This window comes from Hyalella azteca, unplaced genomic scaffold (assembly GCF_000764305.2).
Source record: "Hyalella azteca isolate HAZT.00-mixed unplaced genomic scaffold, Hazt_2.0.2 contig3861, whole genome shotgun sequence".
NCBI classification, from domain to species: domain Eukaryota; kingdom Metazoa; phylum Arthropoda; class Malacostraca; order Amphipoda; family Hyalellidae; genus Hyalella; species Hyalella azteca.
In genome coordinates, this window is record NW_025934094.1 from 414880 (window position 1) to 430086 (window position 15207).

Below are 15207 nucleotides of genomic sequence, written 5' to 3' on the forward strand. Positions count from 1 at the left end.
CGACTTGTGAATGAAAAGTACCAGGTAGTGCGTCGGCTCTCCAGAACACGTGCGCCCGTCCTGCGTGAACGTACGCCCGTCCTGCGTACGTTCATCTTATACAGAGTAGACGTGCGCCGAAGTCCGCGTATGGCGAAGTTTGATTTCTATCGGCTGCAAGATTTTCGTCTAGTTAGGCATAAAAAAATGACCCAATTAATGTGGTTATTACATAAAAATACTGACAAAGTTAGGGTACTCGCTATATTAATCGCTTTGTATGGTATTTTAGCTCGTGCACTTTCCGATAATAAATTCGATCGTAAATTATTTTCGCCAAATCTTGTGGCACAATCTCTCTTTTGCTGCAATTCCGAAAGATTTTCTCAATTAATATGCCTTTGATCCATAAATTATACTGTCGCACAAAAAGAAAAATTGATCATAATGATACTAGGCATAGGCTATTTGATGGTTATTATCTGCGTTAAATTTAAATTAAATTTATTAATACCTTGAGTACAAGTCCCGTGGGACAGGCACAGGAATGTGCCTGCGGAGTGCGCAGGCAGAGATGGGAGCAATGTCCGTTGTTGCGGGAACATGACGACTGCAGCGACGTTCCGGGCAACTGTCAGGAATACGGCGCTTAGTTCAAGGCATTGAACTCTTGATTTAGTGAAAATTTCATCTGGATGATTAGTTTTGTTTTCGGCAATCATGAAAAGCGTGCACACACTAATCATACATACACTAATGTTCGGCAATCATCTAATTGCGCTCTTGATAATGTTAAATAAATTTTGATCACAAATTTTTAAACAGTAAATAAATCAACAAAGTATAATGTGAAAATAAGAAGAAATAATCAACGTAAAAATAACAAGTAAACGAATGTGGAATATGTTGAACAAATTCAAAGAAAATATTTAAATCAGGATATTATTAAGTGCCCTTGTTCCATTAATTTCAAGTTTGACATCACGTCACAATACCGGCCACGTGACGACATCCATGGGCGCTTTCATGCTGCGCTTGACGGTCGAGTTTCGCTCGCCGGATGCCTTGAGCGCGCGCTGGAGGCTCTTGTCGCTCCAGTCCGTCCAGTACAGCCACTCGTCCAGCACCGCGATGCCGTACGGGTGCGGCACTACAGGCAGTTCAGGACCATCAGGAGTGGCAGGGGGATTAAAGAAAACAGAGCTCGTTTCGTCTGCTAAAATAACGATGGTTAACCGTACGGGTGCGGCACTACAGGGTGTTCAGGACCATCAGTGACAGGAGTGGCAGGGTGATAAGGAAAACAGAGCTCGTTTCGTATACTAAAATATCGATGGTAAAATTGCTATAGGATGAACATGTCACGATAAAAGTTTTTGCCCGGGGATAATTTATTTTCTTTCGATATTTCAGTTTAAATTACTCTAGGAGAAGAAAATGCCGTTTTCTTCGAGTCCTATGCTTGGTTGAAACGGTCTGTAACGGCAGATTCCAATTCAAGCGCACGCACCTGAGTATTTGAGAACAGTTCTCCGCTTCGATCCATCTAAGGCCAATGCTTCTATTTTGTTAGTTTTTGCGTCTGTCCAGAAAAGCTCGTTTCGCTCCCAGTCGATGGTCAGACAGTTTGGCCAGGCGACGTCCGTGTCAACCAAGACAGTTCTGAGACACAACAAACCAGTGAAGAATTGGAAGTAAATAAGATGGAGGCTAGTAAGCATTTCTAAAAGTAAGCAGTAGATGGAGGCTAGAAATCATATCTAAAAGACAGCATTTAGCTATTGAACTAAACTCATAAGGAGCTCAACTACTAATCAATACTAATGATAAACATAGATAACTAATTACATTATAGATAAAATAAAATAAAATAAAATAGATCCAACTAATTATATTAGTATTAGATTGCAGAATTTGCTTCTTCTTGCACGCGCGATTAATGAAAAGAGAATTTCTTAATTTATAATTATCAGAGAGTCGAACAATTCTTCAGATGACATTGGTAGATCGAAAGGCATGTATCAGGAAATAATTTTTGTTTACTAACGTTAACGCGTTCGCCGAGCTTCGCTCAGCTATCATATGATAAGATAATTTACGCACTGAAACTCTAACACTGTAAAGTGTAACTGAATGAATGACGGTTAACGTAAAACTGTTAATCTCGATGTCCAAATTTTTATCTTGATTAAAGATCAATTTTCATCACCTGTAAAGGCGATGCAGGAAGCAAGTGGATGTTACCATGCTGGTCTAAAAACCGCTTCAAACACATACAGTACATTGCTATGAAAATATTGCTTTCAAATTTAAATTATAACATAAATTATCAGATAGAATTCAGTCTCACAGAAGGTCACGCATCACTTAGTGCACAGTTTTTAACCAATCATCTTAATATAGGTAATAAAAAATTACAACGAAAATATAAAATACAGTCACAATCGCCAGTCAATTTATGGACTAAAATTGTGACTATAGAATAAACGTGGCCATTGCTATAACAAAATTTTACAAAATCAGATTTACACTAACGGATTGCGTACCTGTTCTGGCCATCCATGTAAGATTTTTCGATGCGGGGATTTTGCTCGTTCCAGTCACTCCAGAAGAGGGCTCCGGTGGGGAAGTGGGTGACGATGCCTCGAGGGTTGCCCAGATCAGTGAAGAGCACCCGGCGACGGGTGCCATTCAGCTCACTCACCTCCAACGAATGTCTGCTCTCGTCAGTCCAGTACAACTGAAATTCAGAAAAAAATTCCCTCAGGATTTCTGTTCGTGCTAAATGGAACATGGGACTTGGTGAATAAAATAATTTTATGCAGTCAACGTTCTACATTTTATCAGTTACGAACTGTTAAAACACAATCGTGTGCATAGATTTTACTGCACGATCTGTAACTTGATCGTGCGCTGTACTGCACGAACTGTAACGCCCATTCCCCGGCGGCATAATAGGATAAACTCTTCATTCATGAGTAAGAATCAATTTTACTGCGGGATCTGTAACTTGATTTAATTATTTATGAGTAAGAATCGTACTTTTCTGGTGGTGGTGTCAACGGTGATGCCTTCGACACGCCCCAGCGCAGAGGTGATGATCCTCTGGCAGCGGTGGCCCGAGCAGCGGTAGATCACACCCGCGCCCGTGTCAGATACGAACAGGTCGCCTGGCAAATAACACAATTAATAACAACCCGTCAGCAGAATCAACAACAACCCATCAGCAAAATTAACAACAACCCATCAGCAAAATTAACAATAACCCATCAGCAAAATTAACAACAACCCATCAGCAAAATTAACAACAACTCATCAGCAAAATTAACAACAACCCATCAGCAAAATTAACAACAACCCATCAGCAAAATTAACAAAAAACCATCAGCAGAATTAACAACAAGCCATCAGCAAACTTAACAACACAGTTGGAAATGAATGAGTTGATAACAAATAGGATCAGATGTAACATGGAATTTTCTTCACCAATCGTCACATAAATAGTTTAAATGCAGCAACAACCCCGTGAGTTTTCGCTCGACGTCTACACACATAAAAAATTTAATAAATACTATAGAATTATTCGTTAAAATTCTCACCAGTTTGACCATCGACGGCAATTGCGACGACGTTGTGGAGGTGAGGGAGAGGTAGTACCACGTCCACCACGTAGGGGGTGTCCAGGGAGATGCTCCGTATCATGTTTAGCTGCGCCAACAAGATCTCCTTCTCGGGACGGTCAGCGCAAGTAATTCCATCGGCCTAGGAAGAAGAGCAAACAAGGTAATAAATCTTTCTCCTCATTCATATGCACACTGACGAATATTCACCACTATCTTGGTATTAAAATTGCCATGTTAATACCGAATTTTCTCTGGAAATTGACAAAAAATTGCACTTATTTTCGCACAGCTATCGATTCCTGACAGAAGAATCCAGATGAAGAAACTTGTTTCATCGCACTCCAGTGAATAATTAATCAACAACATGAATAGGAAGTTGGCGTATGGTTTATGACATGAGTTGGTGGACTTGACCGTGGAACACTAATTGATGCACCCTATAGATAAATTGAAAGTGAGCCTATGAGAACGTTGACCAGATGTACGTACATAACGGGATAAACTCTCACATAAAAACGCCATAGATACAGCAGCAGAGCGCTCGCACTGCGTACGCATTGCGTGTCAAGTCCTCAGTAATTTAACAGTGCTCACTGCAGTGCTGCGTCTCAGAAAGTAGTGTTTAAACTCCTGTACATTCTTTTATTCCTTTTTAGCGCATTTTTTCATTTATGGAAAAAAGGCGCTATTGTGCTCGCCATGTCCGTCTGTCTGTCCGTCCCGTTTCGTCCGTTCACGTTTCGTCGACGGGAAAATGCGCTCTCTGTCACTCACTGCAGTGAGTACTGAGTTATATTTGTTTACATTTAAACTCCTGCACATTCACCTGCAGTATGATGCCAGTAGGGCAGGCACAAGTAAAGCCGTTAGGTCTGAGGAGGCAGATGTGGGTGCATGGAGCGCCGATGCAGGCGTGGTGTGGAAGCTTTGGGCGATTGCGGTGGAACACTCGCACCTCCATCAGACGTGACATGTCCTGCATCCTCTCACTGAACGATGACGATGCGGGAGCCTTGCGTCGCCCGTTCCCCGGCGGCGAATCACTGAAATGCAAACAATATTCGAAATCTTTACCAGGGCCGATATTTCAAAAGTAGTTAAGAGATCGTTACTTCATCTGCCAATCATTGACGGCCTTTCAAGCAAAATCCACCAATCATATACAAGAAAATAGAGCGTAAGTACTTGCGTTCACTCACCGAGTTTTGACACTATGGCCCCAGGTTGCCGTACTGATTACAGTAATTTATAATAGTAACTAATTGTAATGCGTCTTTGGAACAATTGATTGACTCATTGACGAGGTGGCAGTAATATACTCACACAAGAACGTGCCGTCCGTCAGTGTTGGACTTGAGGACGGCAGTAATTCTGGACGTGCCCCAGTCCGTCCACAGCAGCCAGGCGTCGAACACCGCTAGTCCGAATGGGTGAGTCAGGTGATCTAGAAACAGAACACAATAATAATAAAATTCAAGCATTTACCAATGAAAATAGAGGTGAAGTTTAAGTGTGGATAAATATGTTCAAATTACATTTAATTTTAATATAATCTTTTCAGATTTAACTAGAATTAGAAGCCTCAAAACCCTTACCGATTGATTGAAGGTAAAGTTCAAAAAGCCTGCTGCTTGCGATTTTTTTCAAGATAGTCTACTTGCATTGTATAACACTATCAATATAGTTGTATACAGTTAATTACTGACGTTTTTCCCACAAATAAATTTAAAGCAATAGAAAGTAACCAGTCCCAGCGTCTCACCAACAACAGTGGTCCGTCCTTTGCCATTGAAGTCAGAGACTTCAATTTTCCTGGACCAGGCGTCGAGCCAATACAGCTGCCGGGAGTCGTGGTCGATGGCGAGATCGTTGAGCCACCGAACGTCCGAGGAGACGATGATGGTGCGGTTGCTTCCGTCCATGTGGGCGCGTTCGATCCGCGGCTCCTCCCCCCACTCCGTCCAGAACATCAAACCCTCTGTGAAATGTTAATTTTGTAAACAGGTTTTTGTTTTTAAATTTGAATCATAGCTGATATCTAAAAATGTTTCGATTCATTTTGTGATGGAATAATATTTCTATAAATGGAAAATATATCTAAATTGGTCCAATGTCTCAAAGTTGCAGTTTTTGGTTCGATGTCGAACCTTGAGGGCAGACGACGATGGCCCTGACGCGGTCCAGGTTCTGCCAGACCAGCAGGGAGCGCTGAGACCCGTCCAAGTTGGCCACTTCGATGCGGTTCGCTCCGTCGTCTGTCCAGTAGACTTTGTCGTTGAGCCAGTCCACCGCTATGCCTCCGGGGAACTCTGTAATATATTATAAACTGTATGACTTTTGTAAAATAAAGATCAGTTCGGCCGTGAGATTCAGACAGGCTACCGCTATGCCTAGCGTGAACTCTGTTTTACAATAAAAACTTCATAACACTTGAATAACGGAGAAAAATTCTACGGTTGAGTTCAGGCAGGCTACCGCTATGCCAGCACATTATCAACTATAAAACACTTAGTTGTTTTTCTATTGTTTTCGACGAGAGCATTCTATTGTTTTCGACAAAAGAAAAAAAACATAGAAAAATCGACAAAATTCACAGTCGACTCAGTCGACAAAATTCACATTCAATATTCCTGTAACTCACCTAAATTGTGCTGCACTATAAGCTCCTGCGATGAGCCGTTCAGATGCGCTCGGCTGATGGTCTTAGCGCCCACGTCCGTCCAATAAAGCATGTCATGGCGGTCATCAAAGTCTATGGCCAGCGCATTCCTGACGCTGTCCACCGGCACCACATTGTTCATGAGGTTAGGGTCAGAATGTCTGTCCTGATTATCTCTCTCTACAGTACTTGCACCGCCCTTCGGAGGGGTGATGAACGGCTCAGAGTGAAGGGGAGAAGTGCTAAGAGGTGCTTTTGCGATCGTATCGTTGCTCAGGGAGATCATTCTGATGTTGTTGGATTGCGTGAAGAGCAGAAGCTGGTTCGGGAACGAGCTGCAGTTTCGACTGTGGATGAATGAATAATACTTTTGGGAAAGTCTTGCAAACAAAGTCACAGTTTGCTTTTTCTCATAACATGTTAGATACAATATTATTTGTCTTGAAGGCATTGAAAGCCCGAAAAAGGTCATGATCAAATAAATCAATAATTATTTTCCTAATTGTTCTCAACATGATAACTGTATCTCCATGCATCAACCGAATGACGCCGATTGAATTTATTACTGCAGAAAATAAAGACTATGTTTAATAAGTCGAGTTTAGAGGACACAAGGACGAATAAACGACGTCTCACCCGTCAGGCTGCAACAGCAGACCATGCGGGCAGTGACAGGAGTAGCTGGCAGGGCCTGGTAAGCAGAGGTGCGTGCAGCGGCCGTTGTTGATGGAACAACCGCGGCGCTCGCTGTGCACCGGGATGGGCTGTCGCGCCAGGTGCACTCTGCGCACACAAATCAAGTAATTTTTCATCCATAGTTTTCCAGATTAAAATCTTTTCCAATTTAAATTCCAGAAATTTAATAGCTAACAAAATTCTCCATATCTTATAGAAAACGTTTGAGATTCAAGCTCCATCGTCAGTTCGAAAATTCTAAAATATCGTCAATTCTTAGTTCAAGGTAAGCCAATACGATCCCTTGTGGCACCTGCATTGAAAATGCTCTCATCCATAGCGTACACTCACACTTTGATGTCCATGGGGAAAGGAATGTGGGTGCGCAGCATCTGCAGGTTCATGCCAGTCTTCTTGTTCATGCTCTGGATGCTGCTGCTCTGCCAGTCCGTCCAGTAGAGGTTGTCCTCGAACTGCGTCACTCCGAACGGGTGAGCCACGGGGTACACGTTGATCTGTGAACGCATAATTTGAAATATGAATTTTCATCGTGATATTAAAGAAAATTATTGTTAAAAAATGTAACTCAGTACTCGCTGCAGTGAGTGACAGAGAGCGCATTTTCTTGTCGGCGAAAACGAGAAGTCCCGAACAGACGGACAGACGGACGGACATGACGAGCACAGTAGCGCCTTTTTTCCATAAATACGAAAATGCGCCAAAAAATGAATAAATATTTGAATTTAGCAGAATTAACCGACAAGAAAATAAAAAACACCGCGCAACTGCATGAAAAAATAAAGATATTAATAAATATTTGAAGTTAGCAGAATTAACCGAAAAGAAATATCAAAATGTGATCAGGCCACTTACAGTCTTCCGCTCTAGTCCGTCAAGATCGGCGCACTCGACCGTAGACTTCTTGGCGTCGACCCAGTAGATGGTGTTGGTAGGGTAGTCGATGGTGATGCCGTTGGGCCAGAAAATGTTCTCATAAATCACAGCCTTGCGACCAGACCCATCCATGTAGATGCGTTCGATCCTGGCTTTGTTGCCTGGAAAAAAATTAAATATTCATTTGGAGATAATTCATAAGACAAATCTTCATGTTCAGCTCACTAAAGAACTATGTAATGACTAAAATATTTAATCCTATTTCACTGAAAATTTAGCACAAAAAATTCATGAACATTTTTCACCAATTGTCCACTCGGAAGTACGAGAAAACTTGTGTTTTATTGGAATTGTGCTCATTATTTTGTTTTAACTGGAGTATTGAATAGAGTTCACATTCTCAAGAGCACGGGCATTTTAACACTTGTCGCATTGTTTGGAATAATTATTTAGGCTATATTAACAAATTTCAAAGTAAATCTCGTGAAAATGAGATAGTAAAATTTTTGAACCACTTTCTTTCAACAGAATGTAGGTAGCAGAATGAATTTATCGAACGCTAATTAATTGAAAAGAGAGTTATCAGAAAATCAAGTTCTAGAATAGAATGACTGCTGTATAGTTTAAGAAGTCGTTTAAAATAGTTAAGAAGTACGTATTTATAATCATGTTAGGGATCTAATTAATACAACTTTACCCCAGTCGGTCCAGAAGAGCATAGCTTTGGCAGGGTAGGCGACCAGGGCTCGCGGGTTGTCCATCCCCGACCACAGCAGCGGCGTGCGGTTGGCACTGGAGAGGATAAAATTACGTTATAAATAAGTTATAGTTATTCCTTTGTTTAATTTTTATTGTTTTCATGGAAAAGCTGTTAAAGACCTCAGACACCTACAGTCAATACTTACAAATATTTAAAGGCAAACAAAAAAAACCTGAAGAAGTCCTCCCTTCAGTTGAAAAACCCTTTAAAACGATGACTGCCATATTAATGAAGACATATGTAAAAGTTGATAAAATTTTAGTTTATCGGAATCAAACATAGAAAATCAATCCCTTGGCTGTGATCAAAGCAATTCTGCAGTAACAACAAAAAACTTCTCTACAGATCTGTCAAAACATCACCCCTCAAAAACCCTCATACCCCTACTTCATTCACCATGGCCAGAATATTTCTTAACTCCAAATAAAATTACGGTTACTATGCACATTAATCGTTCCGGGCATATTGCCCTTGAAATAAAGGCTCGTAATCGACTACTTCGAAGACCTCTGAGCTAAGAGATGCCTTTGCTAGTGACTAAATGTGATCATGACTGTACGTCACTCACCCGTCCAGCTCAGAGACTTCAAGTCTCAATGTACTCGAATCGAGCCAGTAGATGTGGTCGTTAAGCCAGTCCACAGCCAGACCAGTGGGTTTGCTCAGACCCCACCGGACGATAGCTGTACAAAAAGAGAGTATAAAATAAACTTTCATGTAAAGAGTGACAGATAACAACTTTAAGCAATAGTATCATGTTCGAACAACGAAACTTTGCAGGGACAGGGTGGCACGTAGCAACAAGTAGTACCTTTGCTGTTGGTGCCGTTGAGGTGGGCGACCATGATGGCGCTGAGGAGGACATCGCTCCAGAAGAGCTGGTCACGCCTGAAGTGGAAGTCCAGTGCGATGGCGTTGTGGAGCTCCTCCGCCAGAGGCATGTACTCCTGTCCGTCCAGGGAGAGCTGTCCGTGGTAAAAGACATGAATACGATGTATTAAAGGGACAGTACCTAGAGAATTTGAAGCGAAAAGAATACGATGTATCAAGTAAGGACAGTACCTAGCGAATTGAAGCCTGAAACATAACAATGGTTGCAAAATAACTTTCTTTAGATACTTTACTATCTAAGGGAATAATCTATGACGAAGACTCATTTTTGGCCTTGATCATTCATTATGTCGAGTTTCAAGGACAGGTTAACAATAATCTTCCAATTCCAAATACTATTTGGCACTCCTATAAATTTTTCAGAATAAATGGACGTCTCACCTGTCGAATATCTTGGTTAGTAGCAAATATGATCTGTGCGTGGGCGCCTTCAGCCTTGCAGGTGGACTTGTCAGGGCGCAGCCTGTAGCCTATAGCGCAGGAACACTTGTAAGACGACGGAGTGTTCACGCACGTCTGGGAACACGGCTCAAACTCAGCGCACTCGTCCACGTCCATGCAACTGAAATAAATATTAAAAAATATAACTCAGTACTCACTGCAGTGAGTGACAGAGAGCTCATATTCTTGTTGACGAAACCGTGGTCATGGACGGACGTACGGACAGACAGACAGACGGACGGACATGACGAGCACAATAGCGCCTCTTTTCCATAAATGAGAAAATGCGCTAAAAACATTTTTCATTCTCCGTTTAAGAATTATTCATTTTCGTTGAATTAGAATTGAAAATGATTGGTTCCCTGGAAATTGTATTACCTATGTGATCTCAGTGATTAGATAAAAACTAGGTAGCAGAAATAGTATGGCAATATCAGAACGTATAAGCAGTAATGAAACGTATTGCGTAATCAGTACCATATCAGTGATTTCTAAACTGCCATCAATTTTCACTGACGATTCAAGTACATAAACATTTTTAGAATAATTCAAGAAGAATCGATTTACTTCCAACAAAACAAATTTAAAATACATATTTCAAATCAACATATCGAGCTTTAGTAAAGAAATTCGTAGGTCACACTTCAAATAACTCATCCGTGACGAGCGGTTTGAAGAGTTCTTGGATATAAGATTGGTTTACACGTGTAAAGCAGCATGCCTGCACGAGAAAACCAAACCGAAGACTGGGGTTGTTTGTCAAATAGAAAAACAAGAGGAAGATTCCGAGTAAGGTTTATATCAACACAGCAGTCGAAACATTCAACAACTGGGTCGACTTGCCACTCAAGCCCTTGCAGTTCACCTACATTCTTCGACTGAGAATGTCGTTCTAAACTGAACGCTTAGATATAGATATGAATACCGCTCACTCAATTCAAGTCTTATCCCAAGGCAAATAAATTAAAAAAAAAACTCCGCCAAAAGAATTAAGAAACAGCAAGTCCTTCGAACATATTAATCATCAATTAAATAAAGTCATTCCAACAAAGCTCTCAAAAAACCTGCAAAAACAATATTGGTTATTTCCAACCCTCCACTTTATTCCGCTGCATTATAATATATTCCACATTCATCGCAAGGTTCGGAGGATCATTATTAGAACAGCCAGCATGGGGACCATGAGGCTGATGGTCGCTGGGGCGTTGCTGTACAACGCTTTGTTCGTGGCAGCAACCAGCGGTAAGATGTACGACCTAGACATGTACGATATTATCATGTACGAACATGAATTAGAAACTAATTATTTTTAATACATTTTCACGTGACGTGATCAATAACATGTACGACCTATAGACATGCACGATATTATCATGTACGAACAAGAATGAGAAACTAATTATTTTTAATCAATTTTCGCGCGACGTGATCCGTTTTAAATTTGTATGCAGGAGACTCGCCGCCAATTTGACCGTAAATGTTTGCACAGCAGGAGGCTCGGATGTGCTGCAGAGAACCGCCAGCTGTGCCAAAGCTCTGCAGGAAAGTCCTGCAGAGAAGCAAGAGCTCGAGAGCGCCAAGGAGCGTTGCGTCGCAGAACAAGGAGGACTCGAGAGAATTATTGCCAAACTAAACGAAGGTGAATAAATTTTTCATAAACTGTCTTCATTTTCAGATTTGGCTGTGAAGATTTTTACAGAACCTCTAGTTGTCATTTTACCGAATTTGGACATTAATCCTACTTGAAGCAAAATACAACATGCGATTTAGTAAGGCTCTCTCTAAAAAGACATTTGTAAAAATCATTTTTATTAAATTGAAAAAATTTTACCTTTATTATGAATCTGTGGAAAAACCTAAATTTTTGAAAGCATAAGATTTGCAATTCCAACATCAAAAATTCAGTTATGTCACTTTACAAGCATGCAGTTGCCTTCACTACGGTTACAAGCAGCAGTGACACTACGACCCGAGAAAGAACATTCGAAGTTCAATCGACTTTTTACACAATTTTTTAGTACACTTCGGAACATATTCTCTACCTTTATAGCATCACTTATTCTTTCATATATAAATGTTTTCGATGTTAATAAATACTATCGGTATTTATTTTTAAGCTTAAAAAGGCTGCTATTCGCTTTGCTTTACAAACGCTGCCATTACAGAATCAAAAATGGACAAATTTTTTCCTGTCGAAAAGATGAATATGCTGAAATTGGTAAAATTTTATGACATTGAGACGAGTCCGAGCTCTCCTAAGATATTGTTTTTTTATATAAAATAACTGTCGAGCCAAGCAGACTAACACATCATGAGCTCTTCAACCGTCGCTGGATTACAGGCTCTACCAAATTTCCAGAGACGTAATTATCAAAGCTTTAATCTCTACCAAGATTCCTGAAGAAGACCAAAAAATGCTGTTTTTTCCTCAAATTTAACGTATTTCAATTAATAGGATAGCATTCTAAATCATTCTCAAAAAGATGAAGAGGAGGAGACCTCGTTGCAGCCATTGAAGCTCAGCATTCGGTCAGTTTGTTAAATAATGTCAGTTTAGCATTAAACAATCAAATTTTTTTGTCAAATTTAGCATTAAACTATTATGCAGAAAACCAAAGTGAGGCTGAAGGGATGCGAGGGCCACTGCACTCTGGCCTGACGGGTTTGCTGACGTCATCCCTGCGGTCGCCAACTGCCGTGCAAATCCTCAAGTGCATCACTAAAGGGCGTGGCCTTGTGAGTGCGGGTCATGGTCACTTATGTCGGAAATTATGTGCATTCTGATTGAAAAATTGATAGATAAAAATTGTGGGATATATAATACGAGTTTTGATACAGGCAGCTGCTTAATCATGAATTCACAAATCAGATACACAAATGCTCGTGAAAATAGCGAATGGACAGCGTGACTATGAACGCAACCAAAGTCCTTCCTTTAAAATTGTAAATAAAGAGAACATCTTGATCACTTAATGAATCGTTTTCGTCTTAATAGTTTTATATAACAATATAAAATTATTTATTACTGTTGCCAATAATCCATTAATCACGCAAATTTTATTGATTTGTAACAGCTACTCCCGGACGACAGCTTGGACACAGCGGGGCTGAACGCGCGACTGCAGCTCAGGGTGACGGGATCAGGTCTTGAAGACAGCGTTAGAATGGCCATCGAACAGTGCGGTGCCATCAATCAATACGCTGTGAGATTATCATGATCACCGTATTGTGATACGTTAATATTTTCAACTCGAACACTTCCAATATATTCTGAATAATATCACTGTTAAATAATTTATGTTACTTTCAATGGTTTGTGCAGTAAGGGTTTCGTACATGAAAATACTCCGGATAACACAATGTCTGGTTTTCTACTAGCTACATTCTTATACAACAAACACAACAATATTGTATTTTTATTTTGTTGCATTTTATACAAAATACAGCACTGTATTCCACGCAGGAATTCTTCTTGTGCAGGTGGACGAATACTTGTTGTGCGTGATACATCGCTGCGCCATCAACTCTCCAGTCACTTAAATACTAATGCAGCTTTCGGTGCAAAAAAAAAAAAAAATTCCCCTCGACGGAACGGACTTACGTAGAATTAAATCATGATTTTGAATCGATGACTGATGAATCGACACTAGGAACATACATAACTTACTGCACAAGTTCAGAACACTTTAGACACTGGAAGGGAAATTTCAGCTTATACCTGCAGATAAGTTCCAATTAAAAGCACTTTACAATTCAAGCTCTGAAATTCAGTTCTTTTTTATTTTTACAACATCATTGACTGGAATGCACGGTCATCAACGTTGCAAGATTCTTTGCAGATTACATACTATAAAGTTTTTGCGAGGCAATAAAAATAAAACCATGCAGTGTGCAATCAAAAAGACGTCAGCCAACGGTGTAGCTGTTCTATCATGACATGCAACATTAAAATTACATTCTTATTGAAGCATGCAACACGACGACCATAAGTTTGGCGAGATCGGTGTGTTTTTGTCTATCAAATGTTGAAGTATAACACTATATTGATGGTATATATATCAGTGAATAACTGCTTATTATGATATTACATGCATTAACAAATAAACAAACTGGCATGTATTGTCCTTCGAATATACTGGTAAATATTTATCATTATTTCCATAGATAGCAATGCATTAATACTGTTATTTCAGAGATCACAAAGGAGTCGCAAGCTAGTGACTGACGCGCAATTATTAGCAAAAAATAAGAAATTATTTAACAAATTAATAACCAAATTTTTATATATGTACTCATGATAAGCTAATCAGGGCATATATTCCGGGGATGAAGTTGTCCGCAATTCTACATAAAGACTCAAGTCAAAAACATGACATGGGGATATCGTACTCGAACAATTTATAAATAGTAGGTACTTATCAGTAACATGAACGTTCATATAATATACAAGATAATAACGTTCTAAATCCCCATGAACCACTAACTTGTAAAAGACAAGTAACAGGCATTCGGTGGTCGAGCACGAACAATATTATTATATACTTTTTTGTTATCAGAATCTTCAACATGCACTTGCATTATTATACTGAACAAGACAAACAAGTAGCAGTCAAGGAACTGATGTGCAGCAGTCTACGAGGAACAATTTCCAATAATTGATAGTAACTTGGAACGTTTTTGCTGTTCCAACTTAAAAAATTTGTTCGTTGTTTGAGCAAAACTTTTTCGTTGTCTGAACAAAACTTGACCGTTTTCTAAACTAAACTTGAACGTTCTATGAACTAAACTTGAACGTTCTATGAACTAAACTTGAATGTTCTCTGAACTAAACCTGAACGTTCTTTGACAACGTTCTCTGAACTAAACTTGAAAGTTCTCTGAACTAAACTTGAACGTTCTTTGAACTAAACTTGAACGTTCTCTGAACTAAACTTGAACGTTCTTTGAACTAAACTTGAACGTTCTCTGAACAAAACTTTAACGTTCTTTGAACTAAACTTGAACGTTTTCTGAACTAAACTTGAACGTTCTCTGAACTAAACTTTAACGTTCTTTGAACTAAACTTGAACGTTCTCTGAACTAAACTTGAACGTTCTCTGAACTAAACCTGAACGTCTTCTGAACTAAACTTGAACGTTCTCTGAACTAAACTTGAACGTTCTCTGAACTAAACTTTAACGTTCTTTGAACTAAACTTGAACGTTCTCTGAACTAAACTTGAACGTTCTCTGAACTAAACCTGAACGTTCTCTGAACTAAACCTGAACGTTCTCTGAACTAAACC

General features: G+C 39.8%; 2 protein-coding genes across 3 annotated transcripts in view; one reads left to right on the top strand and one right to left on the bottom strand.

Moving 5' to 3' along the window:
• LOC108681587 (low-density lipoprotein receptor-related protein 4) overlaps nucleotides 1–15207 on the bottom strand; it is a 40097-nt gene that overhangs the window by 10449 nt on the left and 14441 nt on the right. The window contains exons 11-28 of the mRNA XM_018170633.2: nucleotides 9863–10043; nucleotides 9402–9555; nucleotides 9159–9273; nucleotides 8528–8622; nucleotides 7810–7991; nucleotides 7288–7451; nucleotides 6898–7044; nucleotides 6244–6608; nucleotides 5750–5911; nucleotides 5365–5580; nucleotides 4926–5046; nucleotides 4429–4645; nucleotides 3579–3741; nucleotides 3022–3149; nucleotides 2526–2719; nucleotides 1490–1641; nucleotides 975–1129; nucleotides 494–610 (exon numbers count right to left, since the gene is read on the bottom strand). Coding sequence (XP_018026122.2) covers nucleotides 494–610; nucleotides 975–1129; nucleotides 1490–1641; nucleotides 2526–2719; nucleotides 3022–3149; nucleotides 3579–3741; nucleotides 4429–4645; nucleotides 4926–5046; nucleotides 5365–5580; nucleotides 5750–5911; nucleotides 6244–6608; nucleotides 6898–7044; nucleotides 7288–7451; nucleotides 7810–7991; nucleotides 8528–8622; nucleotides 9159–9273; nucleotides 9402–9555; nucleotides 9863–10043 — 3028 coding nt within the window. The remainder of the gene's footprint in view (nucleotides 1–493; nucleotides 611–974; nucleotides 1130–1489; nucleotides 1642–2525; nucleotides 2720–3021; nucleotides 3150–3578; nucleotides 3742–4428; nucleotides 4646–4925; nucleotides 5047–5364; nucleotides 5581–5749; nucleotides 5912–6243; nucleotides 6609–6897; nucleotides 7045–7287; nucleotides 7452–7809; nucleotides 7992–8527; nucleotides 8623–9158; nucleotides 9274–9401; nucleotides 9556–9862; nucleotides 10044–15207) is intronic.
• On the top strand, nucleotides 10791–14039 carry LOC108681594. 2 transcript variants are annotated; one of them, XM_018170641.2, is made up of 5 exons: nucleotides 10791–11164; nucleotides 11412–11561; nucleotides 12531–12658; nucleotides 12997–13125; nucleotides 13403–14039. In XM_018170641.2, the coding sequence occupies exons 1-5, from the start codon at nucleotides 11095–11097 to the stop codon at nucleotides 13460–13462; spliced, it is 537 nt and encodes a 178-aa protein (XP_018026130.1). In that variant the 5' UTR covers nucleotides 10791–11094; the 3' UTR covers nucleotides 13463–14039. The 2 variants fall into 2 exon arrangements, with proteins under 2 accessions (XP_018026130.1, XP_018026131.1); XM_018170642.2 differs by having other exon boundaries at nucleotides 11415–11561.